Source organism: Arvicola amphibius, chromosome 12, assembly GCF_903992535.2.
Source record: "Arvicola amphibius chromosome 12, mArvAmp1.2, whole genome shotgun sequence".
Classification (NCBI taxonomy): domain Eukaryota; kingdom Metazoa; phylum Chordata; class Mammalia; order Rodentia; family Cricetidae; genus Arvicola; species Arvicola amphibius.
Genome location: NC_052058.2, coordinates 150,795,069 through 150,813,647, shown reverse-complemented (window position 1 = coordinate 150,813,647; position 18,579 = coordinate 150,795,069). Strand labels below are relative to the sequence as shown.

The 18,579-nt window shown below is 53.7% G+C and overlaps 1 protein-coding gene across 1 annotated transcript; it reads left to right on the top strand.

Annotated features, from left to right (window-relative positions):
* The first annotated feature begins 171 nt into the window (after positions 1–171).
* Positions 172–18,149, top strand: Kif7 (kinesin family member 7). The gene is made up of 19 exons (XM_038313907.1): positions 172–238; positions 1,842–2,193; positions 4,296–4,496; positions 4,826–5,219; positions 5,351–5,870; positions 6,448–6,564; positions 7,070–7,285; positions 8,232–8,374; positions 8,791–8,906; positions 9,031–9,183; positions 11,374–11,576; positions 13,475–13,672; positions 13,887–14,012; positions 14,131–14,307; positions 15,283–15,498; positions 16,127–16,333; positions 16,915–17,113; positions 17,219–17,365; positions 17,456–18,149. The coding sequence occupies exons 2-19, from the start codon at positions 1,866–1,868 to the stop codon at positions 17,821–17,823; spliced, it is 4,029 nt and encodes a 1,342-aa protein (XP_038169835.1). The 5' UTR covers positions 172–238; positions 1,842–1,865; the 3' UTR covers positions 17,824–18,149.
* The last annotated feature ends 430 nt before the right edge of the window (positions 18,150–18,579 follow it).

The window sequence follows — 18,579 nt, the reverse complement described above, 5'->3', positions numbered from 1 at the left end:
CCGCCCCCTCTGGCCTAGGCCCGCCCCTCCCCCAGCCGAGGGCCCGCCCCGCCCTGTCTGCGGGCCGACTTGGAGGCGCCCAGCTAGCGCCTCCGCCCCCGAGCGCCAGGGCAGGCGGAGTTGCGGGTGAAGGGAGGGATGTTTGGGGGGCGGGGGTCCCGATGACGGCATCGGAGCGCGCCGCACCGGGGCGCCGAGCACGATCGCAAGTCCCGGGACTGAGCTTGCACACGGGCAGGTGGGTGTGGGTCAGGAGAGGGTGGAGGGCGAGGCGGGGCGCACCCGGGTGGCGCCTGAGCAGCGCCCCATCGGTGCTCTCCAGCTTGCCCGGAGCTCCTCACTGGGCCGGCCTGGCCAGGAGGAGCAGCCTGCGAGGGTCCGCGTTTGTAATCGCTTTTGCAAACTTTCCGGGAGGGCCTGTTCCCAGTGGTCGATCGCGCGGGTGGAGTTGTCAGGACTCCTTTGAGGCTCGGGGCGTTGATTGTGGGGATGGAGAAGCCAGGTCTAAGCTTCAGAGCCTTACCTGGAGTGTTACTACCACTCCAGGTAGTGTTATCACACCACCAGACAGTGTTACCTCTGTGTACCCAGGTCCGGGTACCTAACCCGGACCGAATGAATGAGCGGTTATACATGTAGCGAGACTAAACAGTAAATACCAAAACAACAAAGTTCAGTGTGGGAGTACTGGGGACTAAGGAATGTGATGAGGAAGGGGGAATGGAGCTCGTGGTGGTGGTGGTGGGGTCACCACGGATTACTGGGTAGTGTTGTACCCTGTGCTGGGTGCTGGTGATAGGATTCAAAATAGAGAGGGTTCTTGCTTTCCATCTGGAAGGCGAATCTGGCAGTTGCATCTGTGTGGTCAGTGTCTGATGTGGGCAGCTCAAAGGTCTGTCTATGGTGGTGGTGGGCACGGAAAAGAGCAGTTTCACCGGCCCTGTGCAAAAAGTGGGTCCAGCCCCAAGCGTGGGTGGTAACACAGTGGTTGCTGACCTGAGAGGTGAGGAGAGGCACGGTTGTCCAGGAGACGGGGAAAGTGGGGTGTCTGTTCTAAGCTTCCTTTATTGTTGGTGGCGGCGTATATAAAAAGGAGATGGCTGTGACTGCATTTTTTTTTTTTTTTTTTGGTTTTTCGAGACAGGGTTTCTCTGTGGCTTTGGAGCCTGTCCTGGAACTAGCTCTTGTAGACCAGGCTGGTCTCGAACTCACAGAGATCCGCCTGCCTCTGCCTCCCGAGTGCTGGGATTAAAGGCGTGCGCCACCGCCGCCCGGCTTGTGACTGCATTTTTGAAAGCTGCCCCAGGCTGTGGGTTTGGAGAGGGCAGGGAGACTGAGACTCAGAAAGCTGACAAAAAAAAAAAAAAAAAAAAAAAAAAAAAAAAAACCCGACAGGATGTCGGTAGCAAGACGGGATGAGGATAGATCTTGAGGTGTTTAGGAGATGGAATTGGCAGAACTTAGTAATGGGAACTTACCTTGAAGGATCCCATGACTTCTTTGAAGAAATGGGCAGGCGCCGAGCAGTCTCGGAGATGGGCACTGGTGGGCTGTGTGAAGCCCAGTGGGTATCTAGGTGAAGGAGTTCCCTGGTGTGGTGCCCTGTGTGTGGTTCGAGATGAGGTCACAGGGGAAGGGGGTGCGAAGTGGTGGGGCGTTTTTTTGCCAGTGGAGGATGTCAAGAGAAGTTACTGTGTTAAGGTGGTATCACCGTTTGTGTGGCAGATGGGTACCGGGTTGAGCAGAGGCTCTCAATTTTGAACACCCCTCTCCCAAACTACTCAAGGTCTACAGCTGTGTGGTCTGGTCCTAATGGCAGGGACCTTTCCTCTTCTCTGCAGATCCAAGAGCTGCCCTCCTTCAACATGGGGCTGGAGGCCCAGAGGCTGTCTGGAGCTGAGGAAGCCCCAGTGAGGGTGGCCCTTCGAGTTCGCCCACTGCTACCCAAGGAGCTGCTGCATGGCCATCAGAGTTGCCTGCAGGTGGAGCCGGAGCATGGTCGAATCACCCTGGGGCGTGACCGCCACTTTGGCTTCCATGTGGTACTGGGAGAGGACACCGGACAAGAGGCCGTGTACCAGGCTTGCGTCCAGCCCCTTCTTGAGGCTTTCTTTGAGGGCTTCAATGCCACTGTCTTTGCCTATGGTCAGACAGGCTCCGGGAAGACGTATACCATGGGGGAGGCCAGTGTGGGTGAGTGACCCGTATTGTACCCGTTTGACCACTTTGAGGGGCTTCAAGGTCTTCCTGAATTTCTGCCCCCCCCCCACCCTGCGAAGGTGAGGAGGGAATGCAGATTTCCTAGACAGAGATCAGCACTCCATAGTGGGACCAGCATGCCAGCTGCTGGGAAAGGCAGGAAGGGTAGAGTTGAGAATGGGTGTCTTTCTCGAGATGAGATAAGATGGGTTTTGGAATCGTAGCATAGGAAGGACAAGGCAAGTTACTATGTCTCAGGGCTACCAAGGTCTAGGAATCTGTGTTCCAGTCAGAGATTGGAGCCTCCGCATCCAGGGAAGATTCTTGGAGCCAGTTCCAATGGAAGTTCCATTGCCTCCTTGTAAGCAACATGAACTATTTTCTCTTGTCTTTTGTGGCAGAGTCTTGATGTATCTGAGGCTGGTCTGGAATTCACTGCATAGTGTAGGCAGACCTCAAACTATCAATTTTCTGCCTCAGTTTCCCAAGTGCTAGGAAATTATAGACATGCATTAATTACCATACCATGCTCAAAACCTTTTTTTTTTAAAAAAGATTTCTTTTTATGTGTATGAATGTTTTGCCTGTATGTATGTATGTATGTGCACTACATGTATGCTCGGTGTCTTCAGAGGCCAGAGCAGGGCACCAGATTCCCTGGAACTAGAATAACAGGTGGTTGTGAGCCACCATGTGGGTGCTGGAAACCAAATCCTGGTCTTCTGCAAAAGTAGTAAGTGACCTTAACCCCTCAGCAACCTCTCCAGCACCATATACTTTTTTTTCTACGCACTCATTTAATTCATGAGCGCTCCAACTCATGAGTTAGTCACCCTGTTTCCTAATATTATCATAATAGGGGTGAGTATTTTAACACATGAGTTTTAGGGAGACATAAGCAGACCATAGCATTACAAAGGTATAATTGTCTATTATAGAAAATGAAGAAAATGCAGAAAAATGTAAAATAGCATGTTTGATAATTGCCTCTCCGAGCATTTTTTTCTGTGAAAATATTCTTTAAACATGAAATTTATTTATTTGTCTATTTATTTATTTATTTATTTATGGCTTTTGAGACAAAAACTGTGTAGTCTCTGTGTATTCCTCACTGTCCTGGAACTTACTCCGTCGACCAGGCTGGCCTAGAACTCAGGGATCCACCTGCCTCTTCCTCCTAAGTGTTGGGATCAAAGGCATGCATCACAATGCCCAGCTAAACATGGCATTATTTTATACTTAATCTTTTCTAGCCTGTTTTATTTTCTTAATAATATGCCATAGGGCCACGGTTGTATGTAGCTCATTGGTAGAGTTGCTGTCATGTTTGAGGTCATAACTTTGATCCTCAACACCACATGCGCTGACGCCTACACTCAAATGAATAATATTTCATGGTAAATGTTCATGGCTTATGCAATACCACACCTGGCAACATCTGAATTTTCTGGCCACAGAATAGTATTTTAGTTCCTGACCCCGATATGTGGAACCATTTACTCTGAATTGGGGATATGATAAAGACTGTGTGTGTGTATGTGTGTGTGTGTGAGTGTGTGATGAACACTTATTGTTAAATATTGTTCAGTCGTGTGTGTGTGTATTGAACTTGGGGTCTCACATGTGAGGCAAGTGCTCTACCACTAAGCCACTAAGGAGTCTTTCAATCTTCTTTTTATTTAGTAACTTCCAGGCATTTTGCTGTGAATATATTTAAGCAAACTTCACATGGGATCTTAGGATGAACACTGTATTTCCTTGAAGCAAACTAAGAGCCCTTTAGTTAGCTGTGCATGGGCCATGCTGGTGACTTACTTGTCCCAGGGAGTAATCAAGCCCAGGGTATCTGATATCTGTGGGGAATGTAGTGAAGGCGGTTGATGAAACCATGAGCGGTTGCTTGAATTCCCTAATTCTGTTTACCCGTCCTGGAGCACCGCCTACCAGAGGCTGTCTGTCCTTCTTCCCTGTCATTGTCCTCTCCATGCTACAGCCCCATTCTCAAGCCGATGGTGGGGTGTAAGATACTTGGGCCAGGTTTAGCCGGGAGATGGCAGCGGGAGATGGCAGCGGGAGACTCTGTGGTATCTCCCTAGCCTCCCTGCGTGAAGATGAGCAGGGCATCATCCCAAGGGCCATGGCCGAGGCCTTCAAGCTCATTGATGAGAATGACCTGCTGGACTGCCTGGTGCACGTGTCCTACCTGGAAGTGTACAAGGAGGAGTTCCGAGACCTGCTAGAAGTGGGTACCGCCAGCCGCGACATCCAGCTTCGGGAAGATGAGCGGGGAAACGTTGGTGAGAAATCTCGGGGACTGGGAGTGAGGCCTGTGGCAAGGAAAACCTCAGGCTGCTCTGAGAGTGGGCTGGCTTACCTGTGTGGGAGAGACATTCCATGAAGGAAAACACCATCCAGGCCCTGGACGCTTTTTCCCCCCTGCCTCCAGTTAGTTGAATATATGCTTCTGTGTCCAGAGTGAGAAGCACTAAGTTTAAGTGTGGGAAAGCTGGGACCCTGGGCATGAGTGGGTGCTTCTGGGGAGGAAGAACAGGTAGGAGTCCCGGACTGTTGTGCTTGTCTTCTGGCTGTCTGTAGGGGAGCTGCTCACAGTCTTCTGTGTCCACAGTGCTGTGCGGGGTGAAAGAAGTGGACGTGGAAGGCCTGGATGAGGTGCTGAGCCTCCTGGAGATGGGCAACGCTGCGCGGCACACAGGCGCCACCCACTTCAACCGGCTCTCCAGCCGCTCACACACCGTCTTCACTGTGACCCTGGAGCAGCGGGGACGGGCTCCCAGCCGTTTGCCTCGACCCGCCGCCGGCCACCTGCTGGTCTCCAAATTCCACTTCGTGGACCTGGCAGGCTCCGAGAGGGTTCTCAAGACCGGCAGCACCGGCGAACGGCTCAAGGAGAGCATCCAGATTAACAGCACCCTGCTAGCGCTCGGCAATGTCATCAGCGCTCTAGGGGACCCTCAGCGCCGAGGCAGCCACATTCCCTACCGCGACTCCAAGATCACCCGGTGAGCTGGCCCATCTCTCTGGGCTCGGTTGGGGTCATGGAGCCCTCCAGGAAGGGTGGCTTTGTCACCTGGTCCCAGATGAGTATTCACAAGAGCTCAGCCGCTGATGCTCATCGTCCTCTTGCCGTCAGGATCCTCAAAGACTCCCTGGGAGGGAACGCCAAGACGGTGATGATCGCCTGCGTTAGCCCCTCCTCGTCCGACTTCGACGAAACTCTCAACACCCTCAACTACGCCAGCCGCGCCCAGAACATCCGCAATCGCGCCACAGTCAACTGGCGGCCCGAGGCCGAGCGCGCCCCCGAAGAGCAGGCGGGGGGCGCGCGTGGGCCTCCGCGACACCGCTCGGAGACGCGCATCATCCACCGCGGCCGGCGCGTGCCCGGCCCCGCAGGGGGCTCCACGGTAGCGGCTGCCAGCCTGGGCGCCGAGTGCGCGCGCTGCCGGGCCCGCACCAGCGCCGCCTACAGCCTCCTGCGGGAACTGCAGGCAGAGCCGGGGCTGCCGGGCGCTGCTGCCCGTAAGGTGCGGGACTGGCTGTGCGCTGTGGAAGGCGAGCGCAGCGCCCTGAGCTCTGCCTCTGGACCCGACAGCGGCATCGAGAGCGCTCCAGCCGAGGACCAGACTGCGCAGGGGAACAGCGGGAGAAAGGTGGCCCTGGGGTGGGCTCGGGGTAGGGATCGAGGGAAGAGGGTCCTTGCCAGGCAGTCGTGCCTGTTAACAGTATATTCGGGGTTCACTGTCACTTCCTTAACTTTATTTAGCTTCTAGATCTGCTAAACAAGGATATTATAAGATCGGAAGGTGTAACAGGTACCAAGCACATTGGTAAAGACCGAGGTGTTCTTAATAATATAACATTAATAAAAACGTGACCTGTGGGAATAGTGACCACATCTCTAATTCCAACCCCGTGAAAGCGGAAACATGATGACCACGAATTCCAGGCTAGCCTGGGTTACATAGCAATACCCTAGCTCAAAACTAAGGTCCTATTAATAATAAGCAACATTTAAAACCTTATTAATAATGGCGGGAGATGGCTCAGATGGCGTACAGAGAGCACGTAAGCTTAGATGGGGCCAGGAGCACCCGTTGCAAGGCAGCTCTTAGAACGTAGTGGAGAATAGGACTGGGTGAGCTGGGGGCAGGGCAGAGAAAGAGTTGGGGTGTCCCAGTGCCTTAGCAGGCCCCATCTTAACCTACAGCTTTTGTCCTTGCCGCATAGGAAGATGAGGGGGCCCAGCAGCTGTTGAGCCTGCAGAGCCAGGTGGCCCGGCTGGAGGAGGAGAATCGAGACTTCCTGGCGGCTTTGGAGGATGCCATGGAACAGTACAAACTGCAGGTAGAATGTTATTCCTGCAGGAAGGCTTTCTGCAGGAGGGAGGGAGAGTTTCCCAGAGTGGAAGGGAGTTTGCTTAAATGGGGGAACTGGGGCAGTGGATGATGGTGAAGGGATCTGTAGAGACGGGAGGTGCCCGGCATGAACGGAAGCATGGGGTGAGGGCAGAACAGAGAAAGGAGTGTGCTGACTGCCTGGCACCTCGGCCCTTGCAGGAGGGCAGCAGGGTGCTATCTGGGAGTCTGCTCATCAGGTCAGCATTATGCTGGGCTCTCCCGTCGGGGACAGGGGAGGCATGCAGGCATGGTGGGAATGTGATGAGCATTGGACATGGGAGCTTGAGTCAACCAGTGTAGTTAGTATGTTATTCAGACAGAATGGGATCCAGATGGGGTCAGTGGTACTCAAACGTCTGTTTCATCCCAGAAGGTGAGATGTTCTGATTGGGTTTTGTGCTGGTCAGCAGACATCCCTTGGCATCCACGTCCCCTGGATTTGTGTCTTGCAGAGTGACCGCCTGCGAGAACAACAGGAGGAGATGGTGGAACTGCGGCTCCGGCTGGAGCTGGCACGGCCTGGCTGGGGAGCACCAGGGCTCCTGCAGGGCTTGCCTCCCGGGTCCTTTATGCCTCGACCTCACACAGCCCCCCTGGGGGGTATTCACCCTAACATGCTGGGCATGGTGTCCCCCACTTGTCTTCCTGGAGAAGTTAGCTCTGAGCAGGTGAGGAAGCGGCAAGGCTTGGAGCAGGGTCAGGGCAACATTGGGGCGTGTGTCCCTTGCTCGTGTCTCCACGGGACCAGCTGTGAGTTATAAAATTCCTATTTTAGGGCTGGAGAGATGGCTCAGGGGTTAAGAGCACTGACTGCTCTTCCAGAGGTCCTGAGTTCAATTCCCAGTATCCACATGGCGGCTCACAACCATCTGTAATGAAATCTGGTACCCTCTTCTGGCCTGCAGCATACATGCAGACAGAATACTGTATACATAGTTATAAATAAATCTTTTTAAAAAATTCCTATTTTAAGCGTCCCTAGAAAAAGGGCCAGAATTCGAGAGACTGTGGGGCCTCTCAGAAGTGGACAGGGCCGGTGAGCATCTTGAGACAGCTGGAGACTACTTGGAGGGAGGAGACTGGCGATCTCAAGGTGGCACCTTGTACACCTGAGGATGGAACTCTTACCGTCTGCGGGTGACTCTTTGCAGGCTCACCCCTCCACGAGCTCTGCTCTGTCTCCCCAAGGCTTGGTCCCCTGCCCGTAGGTTCTGCAGCTTGGGGTCTTTTGGATAAAGTTGATTTGATCCTGCGCTGCTTCAGAACTCCAGCTCATCTCAGCTCTGCAGCTGTAGAGGGCTCGGGTTGGGTGGGAGTGTGTCAGGTACCCGTCGTCATTCCGGTGGGGCGTCAATGTGAGAAAGAGCTTAGGTTATCACGAGCTGCCTACTAGAAAGGGCAGGTTGTCACCTGAGGAGACCCAGATGCTTCCTCGAGGACGAGACTACTTCCCAGTGTGTCCCTTGACAGATCTGGAGGGTAAAGCATGGTGGGGGAAGTTGAGGGGAGGAGGGTGTGCACGGCTGGGCCCACCCCAGCAACAGCCTTGGGAGGGAGACGGCTAGGAGGATGCCCCACAAATATTCTCATCCTGAGTCCCTAATGTTCCCCTAGCAGGTGACAAACGGCAGGGAGGTCAAGGCGGAGGTGCTGGCCCAAGTGGACAAGCTGGGAAGTAGCTCTTCCAGTACCTCAGAGGAGGAAGGGGAGGAAGAGGAAGAAGAGGAGCCACCCAGGCGGACCTTACACCTTCGCAGGTGAGGGAGACTCAGTGTGTGGACACTCTGGATCCGCTCGGGGCTGCGCTAGGCTGTGGGAGACTCCTGGTCATTCTCCCAGTGGTGGTGTGAAGGCTTCTCACATGACAGAAGGTGCTTGCCTGTCTCATGTTCACCAGCCCTTGGGGGTCTGTGAGCTTTAGGAAGGCTTCACTGGGGTGCCTGTGAGAGGAAGTGCCCAGGCCTCCTGCTGCTCAGTTTCCAAGGTGATCCTTGGTACCTGGAGCTTCTTGGCATCTTCTAAGCTCTGCTCCTGACTTCTGGCTTCTGCCTCAACCTGATCCTGAGGGTTGGAGGGTCCAGAGGCCTCTCCTCTTCCCTCCAGGCCTAAGAGGTAGTAGCTAGTCTCGGTTAGGAGCTGGGGAATGGTACTGACTTCTGCTTCTGCCTTCCAGAAATGGGATCAGCAACTGGAGCCAGAGGGCAGGGGTCCAGCCGGGGAGCCCACCTGACAGGAAGGGCCCAGAGGTCTGCCTAGAGGAGTCAGCTCCTGCCAACCCCGCTCCCCATGGTAAGCTGGATGGAGAACCGAGGGGTCCTCTTCCCGTCTACTCACGCAGGAGCCCCTCCACACTACCCTTCTGCCTCCTCCACTCTTAGTCAGGGTGCTGACCCTAACGGTCTGCATGTCGTAGCAGTTGGTGGCAGCAAGGTGCCAGTCCAGCCCTGCCAGGCTTCAGCTGCCATGGCTTCGGAGTGGCGGCTGGCTCAGGCCCAGCAGAAGATCCGGGAACTGGCCATCAACATCCGGATGAAGGAGGAGCTCATTGGTGAGCTGGTCCGCACAGGTGAGTGCTGGTATTGGGGTGGTTCCTCCTTGGGATGGTCCCCGTTCCCCCTGCATTCTTCCTATGCTGCTTTGGGGAGGGTTTGGCAGCGTCCCCCTTAGCAGCACAGGCCACAGGGCCTCGGTCTGAGACCTAGCTCAGCCTCTAATAGCTGTTTGGCCTTCATCAGGTATAATAAGCCCTCTGCTTCCTCTTGTCTGAAGGGAGTGATGCCTGAACCTGTTTCATAGGATGGCTGTGACGGGGAAATGACATCACTCTGGTGGCGTGTCTTGACTAGTCCTCAGTAAACAGAGCCCCTTACTTCCTGACCTGCTGTGTTGGAGGTGCCAAGACCAGTAACTCTTGGTCCTTGTCACACAGTATAAATGAGAACCCACTCCCTCCAGATGTGCCACATCTGGTACTGGTGCTGAGCTGAGGAACGGAGGATAATTTAAGTGGTGGCCATTTGATAGGTTTTTCAAAAAAAATTTTAAAAAATATTTATTTATTTATTATGTATACAATATTCTGTCTGTGTGTATGCCTGCAGGCCAGAAGAGGGCAGCAGACCCCATTACAGATGGTTGTGAGCTACCATGTGGTTGCTGGGAATTGAACTCAGGACCTTTGGAAGAGCAGGCAATGCTCTTAACCTCTAAGCCATTTCTCCAGCCCCCCAAAAAATTTTTAAAAACATTTCTTTCTTTCTTTCTTTTTTTTTTTTTTTTTTTTTTTTGGTTTTTCGAGACAGGGTTTCTCTGTGGCTTTGGAGCCTGTCCTGGAACTAGCTCTTGTAGACCAGGCTGGTCTCGAACTCACAGAGATCCGCCTGCCTCTGCCTCCCGAGTGCTGGAATTAAAGGCGTGCGCCACCACCGCCCGGCTTTAAAAACATTTTTATTTATTCTCTATCGCCCCTGCTCTCTCTCTCTCTCTCTCTCTCTCTCTCTCTCTCTCTCTGTGTGTGTGTGTGTGTGTGTGTGTGGTGTGTGTGTGTGTGTGTGCGCGCGCCAAGGTCACAGGGTAACTCACAGGCGGAGTTTTCTGCTTCTACCCTGTGGCCTGGGGTAATTAGATTGGTGGTTGACATTTTTATTAAAGGTGTGCGTCACCACTGCCCAGGTCTGAATGTCTTAGCTGTGAATTTATTAGAAATTCCCTTTTCAAACTTTCAAATAGACAGTGAAGAAAGAACAGTCCAGAGGTCATCATTCAGAATTAGCAGTCACTGAGGGAGCCCCCTTTGAGCTCTGTGCCCATTTCTTTGCTGAAAGATTTTGAAACAAATTCCAGCTACTGTACCCTTTTATTTTTCTACTTACAATGGCCTCACAACAAACAACAAACAAAAAACAGCTTGGACCTTTTCCTGAATAACCACCATGCTATGATCCTGTTGTTTTCTCGCCTTTTCTTAGGTGGTTTTATGTAGCCCCAGTTGGCCTTAAAGGTACTGTGTAGCCAGCACTGGCCTCGAACTCTTGATCCTGTCTCCACTTCCCAAGTGCTGGGATTGCAGGCTGGCTTGTGTATTTTGCGCAGTGCAGGCTCTCCACATTAGGAACTCCTGTTCCCTTAGTACCCAGGCCTTATCTCCTGGTGACCCAGCGGTGTTCTTCAGCCTCATTGGCTTGAGTTGGCCTCCCATACCTGGGCCCTGGGCAGTCTTGGCTGGCTTCGTGGGCTTCTGAGGTTCCCTTCTCTCAGCTCTGAGCCATCCTGCCAGAGTTTGTCTGGTCACTCCCAGAAGTGGTGTTTTTCCTCTGTCCTTCATATTTCTTGCAGATTCAAGCTAGAGATATATGCAGGTTCAGGGTATATATTGATTTTTGTCTGGCATTAAGATAAAGATAAAACTTGCTAATTTGGGTCACCTCTGTGAGGAAAACTCATTTAAAATTGAGTAGGGGGCTAGAAGGGGTGGTGCATATATTTAATTCCAGCACTCGGGAGGCAGAAATGGGTGGATCTGAGTTCAAGGCCAACCTGGTGAACATCAGGAGTTTTGGTCAGCCAGGACTAGAAGCAAGGTTTGTGTGTGTGTGTGTGTGTGTGTGTGTGTGTGTGTGTGTGTGTGTGGGGAGGGAGGGGTTTGTGATTTAGTGAGTGGATTAGAGGGCTTGGAGAAACCCATGTAGTGTTCCAGCCCAGGAAACAATACTCTGGAAAGGGGTCTGCCTGTGCCACCATAGACCTGCTTTCTCAGGGAAGGCAGCGCAGGCCCTGAACCGCCAGCACAGCCAGCGCATCCGGGAGCTGGAGCAGGAGGCCGAGTGTGTCCGGGCGGAGTTGTACGAAGGGCAGAGGCAGCTTCGTGAGCTGGAGGGCAGGGAGCCCCAAGATGCCAGCGAGCGGTCCAGGCTTCAGGAATTCCGCAAGAGAGTGGCTGCAGCCCAAAGCCAGGTGCAGGTCAGTGTTGGGGTTTCCCAGCGGGGGGTGGGAGGTTTCTGGGAACAGGCTTGTGGGCCTGGAATCTGTGTGTACCGAGATCCTTGCCATCAGCCCTAGCTGGTGGCAGTTACTCCTCCTGGCCTCTAGGCTGAGCTTAGCTTTCAACACAACAGGGATAGAGAGGCAGGTGCTGCCCACCAAGGAAGGGCGGTCGTCTAAAGAGAATGTCCTTCAGCCCACAACACTTACTTCCGTCTCTGCCTGCAACCCAGCTCTTCAGTCCCGTCTTTCCTGTTTGTCAGTGTGTGTGTCCACCTGACCCCTCATTAATTTAGCTTGCTTGCTTTTTTCTGGGAAGGAAACCTAAGACCTTGAGTATTACAGAAGATTGCCCAGACCGAGCACTGTCCCGTGGCCTGCTTTAGCCTTCCACTAGATGACGGCTCACGTAGCTGTGTGTGCCCATCTTTCACATCATTCCCTTGAGCAGCTCGTGCAGTTTATATTCATTCGCTAGTGCTGCGAGAGCGGATTCCACGGGGGGGGAGGGGGGGGGAGGAGGGGGATCGCACAGCAGCGCCTTAGCCTCGCGCACACACAGGAGGCTGGGCATCCAAGTTCAAGGTCTCCACAGGTCTGGCCTGTCTGAGGCCTCCTGAGGCTTGAGGATGGTGGTCCTCTGCCTTCCTGTGCCCCTGCGCTCTTGGTGTTTCTCCCTCTTTTATCAGATGGCTGGATGCTAGTTTAGGATCACCCTCAGGCCTCCACTTACTTCTTGAAAGGCCGCCCCATCCCATTCAGAGTGTGGGGAAAAACAGCTTGGCCCGCAGCCCTGTCCGTCCTTCAGACGATCCCAGCTGCCTCTCCACCCACCCATCTACCCTCTCTCCACTTCCGTCTTTCATTCTGTTCTCAGTTCCAGCCCAAGAGGTGATCTGGTAGAATGGCTGAGAATATGGGCTCTGGAACCCGCCTGGCTTTAAAACCTGCCTCTGTCTTTTTGTTTGTTTGTTTGTTTGTTTTTAGAGACGGTGTTTCTTTGTGTTACCCTGCCTGTCCTGGAATTCAATTTGTAGACCAGGCTGGCCTCCAACTCACAGAGATCTGCCTGTTTCTGCCTCCCAAGTGCTGGGATCAAAGACTCACTTATTTTTATGTGGATGAGTGTTTTGCCTGAATATGTGTAGCGCATGGGTGCTTGTACCTGTAGAAGCCAGAAGAGGGCATCAGATCCTCTGGAAGTGGAGTTACTGATTCTTGTGAGCTCATGGAGGTGCTGGGAACCCAACCCAGGGTTCCAGCAAGTGCTCTTAACCACTGAATCTCTCCAGTCCCTGGGTGTAGGTTCTTGATCAACTCCCCTAACCTCTCTCTCTGTGCCTGTTTCCTAATCTATAAAGTGGGGATAATGGCCATACCAATTTTCTTTCCTTATTATTTTTGTGTGTATGTATAAGGGTGCCACAGTGTGTGTGTGTGTGTGTGTGTGTGCATGCGTGTGTGTGCATGTATGTGTGTAGTTCAGAGAACACCTTTTAGGAGCTGGCTTTCTCCTCCCACTGTGTGAGTCCCAGGGATCAAACTCGGTCAGTTACCAGGCTTGGCAGCAAGCATCTTTACCCACTGAACTATTTTCCCATCCCAGCAGGCAGACTTTGTCATAAGTCTGTTAGATCAGTTACTACGTACCAAGCACCTAGCACAGTTCACCCAAAGAGCAGCAGAAGTTGTCGGAGCTACGTTATTAGTATTCTGCTGTCAGTCATTAGTCTTCCGTCCACCTACCTTTCCCTCTTTCCTCGTGTCCTCCTGTTCACCCACCTGTTAGCCCTGCCCACCCTTGCTAAGTGCCAAACACTGTGCCAAGCTCCTTAGGAGCCCTGTGCATAGCCCCGTGGCTGCTGTGTGGGTCCCAGGTTCTGAAGGAGAAGAAGCAAGCAACCGAGCGGCTGGTGTCACTCTCGGCTCAAAGTGAGGCCCGGCTCCAGGAGCTGGAGAGGAACGTGCAGCTCATGCGGCGACAGCAGGGGCAGCTTCAGAGGCGGCTCCGGGAGGAGACTGAGCAGAAGCGGCGCCTGGAGACAGAGATGAACAAGCGGCAGCATCGTGTCAAGGTCAGGCTCTGGCTGGCCGGGTGGGTAAGGGGTCTGTCTGGTTCCCACTACTCACAGCTACAAGATCTTAGAAACAGGCTACTGGAGGTTCACTGAGAGGGGTCCGCCAAGAGCTTATAGGAAACTTGAGGCTATGAGCGCACGCCATGGCCTTGTCCGGCAGGCCTTCTCCCCACCGCGCTTCTTCCATCCTCACCGGGCTTCCTCCCCCCAGGAACTGGAGCTGAAGCATGAACAACAGCAAAAGATCCTGAAAATCAAGACGGAAGAGATTGCAGCCTTCCAGAGGAAGAGGCGCAGTGGCAGCAATGGCTCCGTGGTCAGCCTGGAGCAGCAGCAGGTGCGGCTGGGCTGAGCCCGTGTCCCCGTGAGATTGGCGGGGAGCCTGCTCGTTGCCACGGTAGTGGCTCCAGCTCGAGGCGGGTACTGAGATTCCCGCCTCCCCCACGGTCCCTCAGAAGATCGAGGAGCAGAAGAAGTGGCTGGACCAGGAGATGGAAAAGGTACTGCAACAGCGGCGGGCGCTGGAGGAGTTAGGGCAAGAGCTCCACAAGCGGGAGGTCATCCTGGCTAAGAAGGAGGCCCTGATACAGGAGAAGACCGGCTTAGAGAGCAAGCGCCTGAGGTCCAGCCAGGTGAGCACTCCTCCACCCCTCCACCCCCACCCCTCCTCCCACGCCACAAGATTCCTGGCCAGGTGAGGCCCTGCAGGGCAGTGTGTAGGTGGGCGAGGTTCTTCGAAGTGATAGTCTTGCCAGGTAAGACAGGGGAAGCTTTGCCCTCTGGGCTGTATCCTATGGGTGCCCAAGAATCTTAAGGCTTTAGGCTGTTTATGATACAGGAACTAGCGTATGGGACAGTGGTACCCATCCTATAGTCTACTTCGCGTTTTGCAAACAGCTTTTTTGGGACCCACCTGGGCAAAATGAGGAACAGGTGTAGGAAATGGTATGGCCAAGTAGAATCCAGCTTTGTGGGAGGCAGGCTGTGGGTCCATTTACATCTGCCATGGTTACCTCCTTTTTAATAGGAAGTCCAGCTGCTGAGCCACCTTGTCCTTCTGTCAGAAGGGATCAGAATGTGGCCAAGAGAATTCAGTGGGACTATGTCACACCCAAATCCAGGCCTGTTCTAATCCAGATGCTTAGGTCAAAGCCAGATTCCTGAAGGGCTGTGGACACTCAGACTAGGGCTCCTGTCCTTGTCATCACGGAACACAAGAGATCTGAGAGGTCTAGGGGACATTAGGTGATCTCTAACATCCCTTGGACACAGTTCCCCTTGCTTCCTCCCACATGAGCCTCCAGGAAGGGTCAATTTCCCATAGTCCCATACTCTACAGCCAAGTCTCCTCCCCGATAGCCTCCTGCACAGCAGCTTCTTGATTTTAGAGTCTTTTCTCTCCGCTTGCACAATCCTCTGGGCCATCTCCCCTACAGATGATCTGGTCCTCTAAAGGGCCCTGCTCCCTAAGCAAGCATTGGGGTTACAGGTAGGCCAGGGAAAGACCCACATCCTCCCTAGCATCTAGTGAGCCAGCCGGGCCCTTTCTGTGTCCTCTGTGAGGATAGTGCCTGCTCCTTCTCTGATCACTGGTGGTGCTGCCTCAGGCCCTAAACGAGGACATTGTGCGCGTGTCCAGCCGTCTGGAACACCTGGAGAAGGAGCTATCTGAGAAGAGCGGGCAGCTGCGGCAAGGCAGCGCCCAGAACCAGCAGCAGATCCGTGGGGAGATAGACACCCTGCGCCAGGAGAAGGACTCGCTGCTGAAGCAACGCCTAGAGATTGACAGCAAGCTGAGGCAAGGAAGCCTGCTGTCACCCGAGGTATGGCCACTGGGCGGCCACCCAGCACTGTCCCTATGCTTCAGCTCTCTGATTGATCCCTGTCCACCCATCCTTCTGCCACCCTCTACCTCCTCCCCTGGCTCTGTCAGGGCTGGCCCTGCTGCTTTAGGACACAAGAGCCTTAGGGTGTGCTAAGCCTCGTAAGGTGGAGTGAGATTGTCCCTTGGGACCCCTTGATGGATGTGGGACCCTACGGACTTCTCAGCTCCCTTCCAGCGGAACTAGACAACTGTGCTGTGCTGTATACAAAATGCTCTTCATTCCAACAGCGAAAGCCTGCACTGCATAAGCTTATCCCCGGTTGTCCCGGATCTTAGGCAGTCCCAGCAGCTCCGCTTTCTGGAGCTCCCCGAGCTTCTCCCAAAGGGAATAGAGGTAGCTTCCCTTGAGAACCCAGCCTCAGAGCATTGTGCCCGTCACGCTGTGGTCAGGCAGACCCGGGTGCTGTTGCAGTGAGGGGCACTTCTGCTATGTTCAAGACATTCTCTGGTCGAGGGGACACGGAAGGCTCAGCTGTGTCTGTGCATTGGCTGTTTTATATCTGCCCAGGACTCTGTTGATAAGGAAGGTTGGTACCCCTCCTCCATGCATGCACCTGTTTCTTCAGGAGGAGAGGACACTGTTCCAGCTGGATGAAGCCATCGAGGCCCTGGATGCTGCCATTGAGTACAAGAACGAGGCCATCACATGCCGCCAGCGGGTGCTGCGGGCTTCGGCTTCCTTGCTGTCGCAGTGTGAGATGAATCTCATGGCCAAGCTCAGCTACCTCTCCTCCTCGGAGACCAGAGCTCTGCTCTGCAAGTATTTTGACAAGGTGGATTACCAGCACAAACCCTTGCCTCTGCTTCCTTTAGCTTGTTGCTGGAGGCTCTGCTGGCAACTCCAAAAAGTTTGTTCCTTTCTCCCAGATGAGGAGTCAAGGGCAGGGTCCCCTTTACTATACAGTCTCTTTGAAGTTATCTCACTGAAGCTAGGACTCAGTCTCCTCTCCCTTCTGGTCTGAAGGCCCTGGCCCACACTCAAGGGATTTCAAGAGAGACTGGTTCCCCACCCCCCAGGTCCTTTTGGTTGATATTTGGGAGGTGGAGAGGGAGGCCCGGGATGTTGATAAATATTGCATAATAGACAGGCCCCACGACCAGGAATCACCCAGCCCCAAATGCCTTATTCTTTGGTTGAGAAATCCTGGTCTGGGTGCAATCCCACAGTTCCACTGTGTACTCTGTGGTGGGGAAAGGTTTGTGGTTAAGTTCCATCTGGACAGCCAGCTCTGAGTGTTGGGAGTTCACTGTCTACAGCACTGTGTGAGGCAGGAAAGACCCTGTGATTTCCTGGGGACCACATCACCAACTGGCTAAGGATCACTTGGGCTGAGCCTGGCTGGTCTTGGGACAGGTGGTGACCCTCCGAGAGGAGCAACACCAGCAACAGATTGCCTTCTCGGAGCTCGAGATGCAGCTGGAGGAGCAGCAGCGGCTGGTGTACTGGCTGGAGGTGGCACTGGAGCGGCAGCGCCTGGAGATGGACCGCCAGCTGACCCTGCAGCAAAAGGAGCATGAGCAGAATGTGCAGCTGCTCCTCCAGCAGGGCCGAGGTGAGGGCAGGGGAGTGCCGGTGCTCTGCCCACAACACTGGCTGCCTCTAGGCCAAGGTGCCCTGCCCACAGCCCTCACTCCTTAATCCTGTCTCTCCACACCAGAGCACCTTGGCGAGGGCTTAGCAGACAGCAAGAGGCAATATGAGGCCCGGATTCAAGCTCTGGAGAAGGAACTGGGCCGACACATGTGGATAAACCAGGAGCTGAAACAGAAGCTCGGGGCAGGAAACACGGCAGGCCAGAGCCGAGGTAAACACTGGTGCTGCCCTGTGAGTCTGCCCCACTGGGTTTGGGAACATCTGTCTTCTTCCATGTCTGACAAAGATGCTGTTCTGACAGGTGGGGAGAGGAGAAGCCTCTGCCTGGAAAACAGACAAGGCCTTGGAAACGAAGATGGGCTCCACCCAGCAGCTCCTGAAGCTCTCTGGCAGTCCTCCCTTCTGGAGGGGGCACCCCGTGCCTGGGATGAGAGCAGGGACTTGGTCCATGCCCCACTTCCCCTGACATGGAAACGCTCGAGCTTGTGCAGCGAGCAGGGCTCCTCTGAGGAGCTAAGGGCCCGAGAAACAACTGAACCTCCAGGAGGGCGGGTGCTATCCGTGGGTGAAGCGGGCCTCTCCTGGAACTTTGGACCTTTGCCTAAGCCCCGGTGGGAACCCCGAAGAACCAGCCCATGGATGATTGATGTCAGGAAAAACCCCCTGTAGGCCTTGGTCAGGCCCTGCCTCTGACTGCAGTCCTGCTGAGAGGCTGCCTGTTGGCTTCTGTGAAGGACAGCCTCACACTGTAAACCCTGTCTCATCTTTACACTAATTGGAGTCAGCAAATTCAGGCTGTAGCCCAAAAGAACGAGACTTTCCCCCACTGTGGATCAAATCCAGGAAGTCTTTTTTTTTTTTTAAACACATGCAAACTCCTACCACCCCTTTAAGCTGTAGTACCTGACAGCTACCTTCCATTTGTGGGACACAGCTGGAGATCATCCAAGGCTTGATTACAACAGCAACAACAGGGTTAAAGCTCCGATGGTCTTGTGTAGGTGGGGAGCTAGGAAAGTTATTACCATTTTTAGAATTTTTAAAAATATCATTTAATAATAAACAAATAATCTCATTACAGTTTACATCTTAAATGTGTCCACAAGACTCTTGAAGGCTGGTCCTCAGCGAGGCAGTGGAGCCTATTGGAGTTGGGGGTCTAGTGAAGTTAGGCTATTGGAGAGCATCCCTGAAGGGGGATACTAGAGTCTTGCCCCTCCTCTCTACTTCCTGGCTGCCTCCCTGCCAGTGCACAGGTGGACAAATAGCCATGAACTTTGACCTCGGAAAGCTTGAGCCAACTTGAAGCCCTTTCTTTATCAGCAGTATTGGGAACTGAACCCAGGCAGACACTCTAGGTCTGCCTTTTCTTCATTTTTAGTTGTTTATCTCAACCACACAAAGTGAACATCTCTGAAAGGAGAA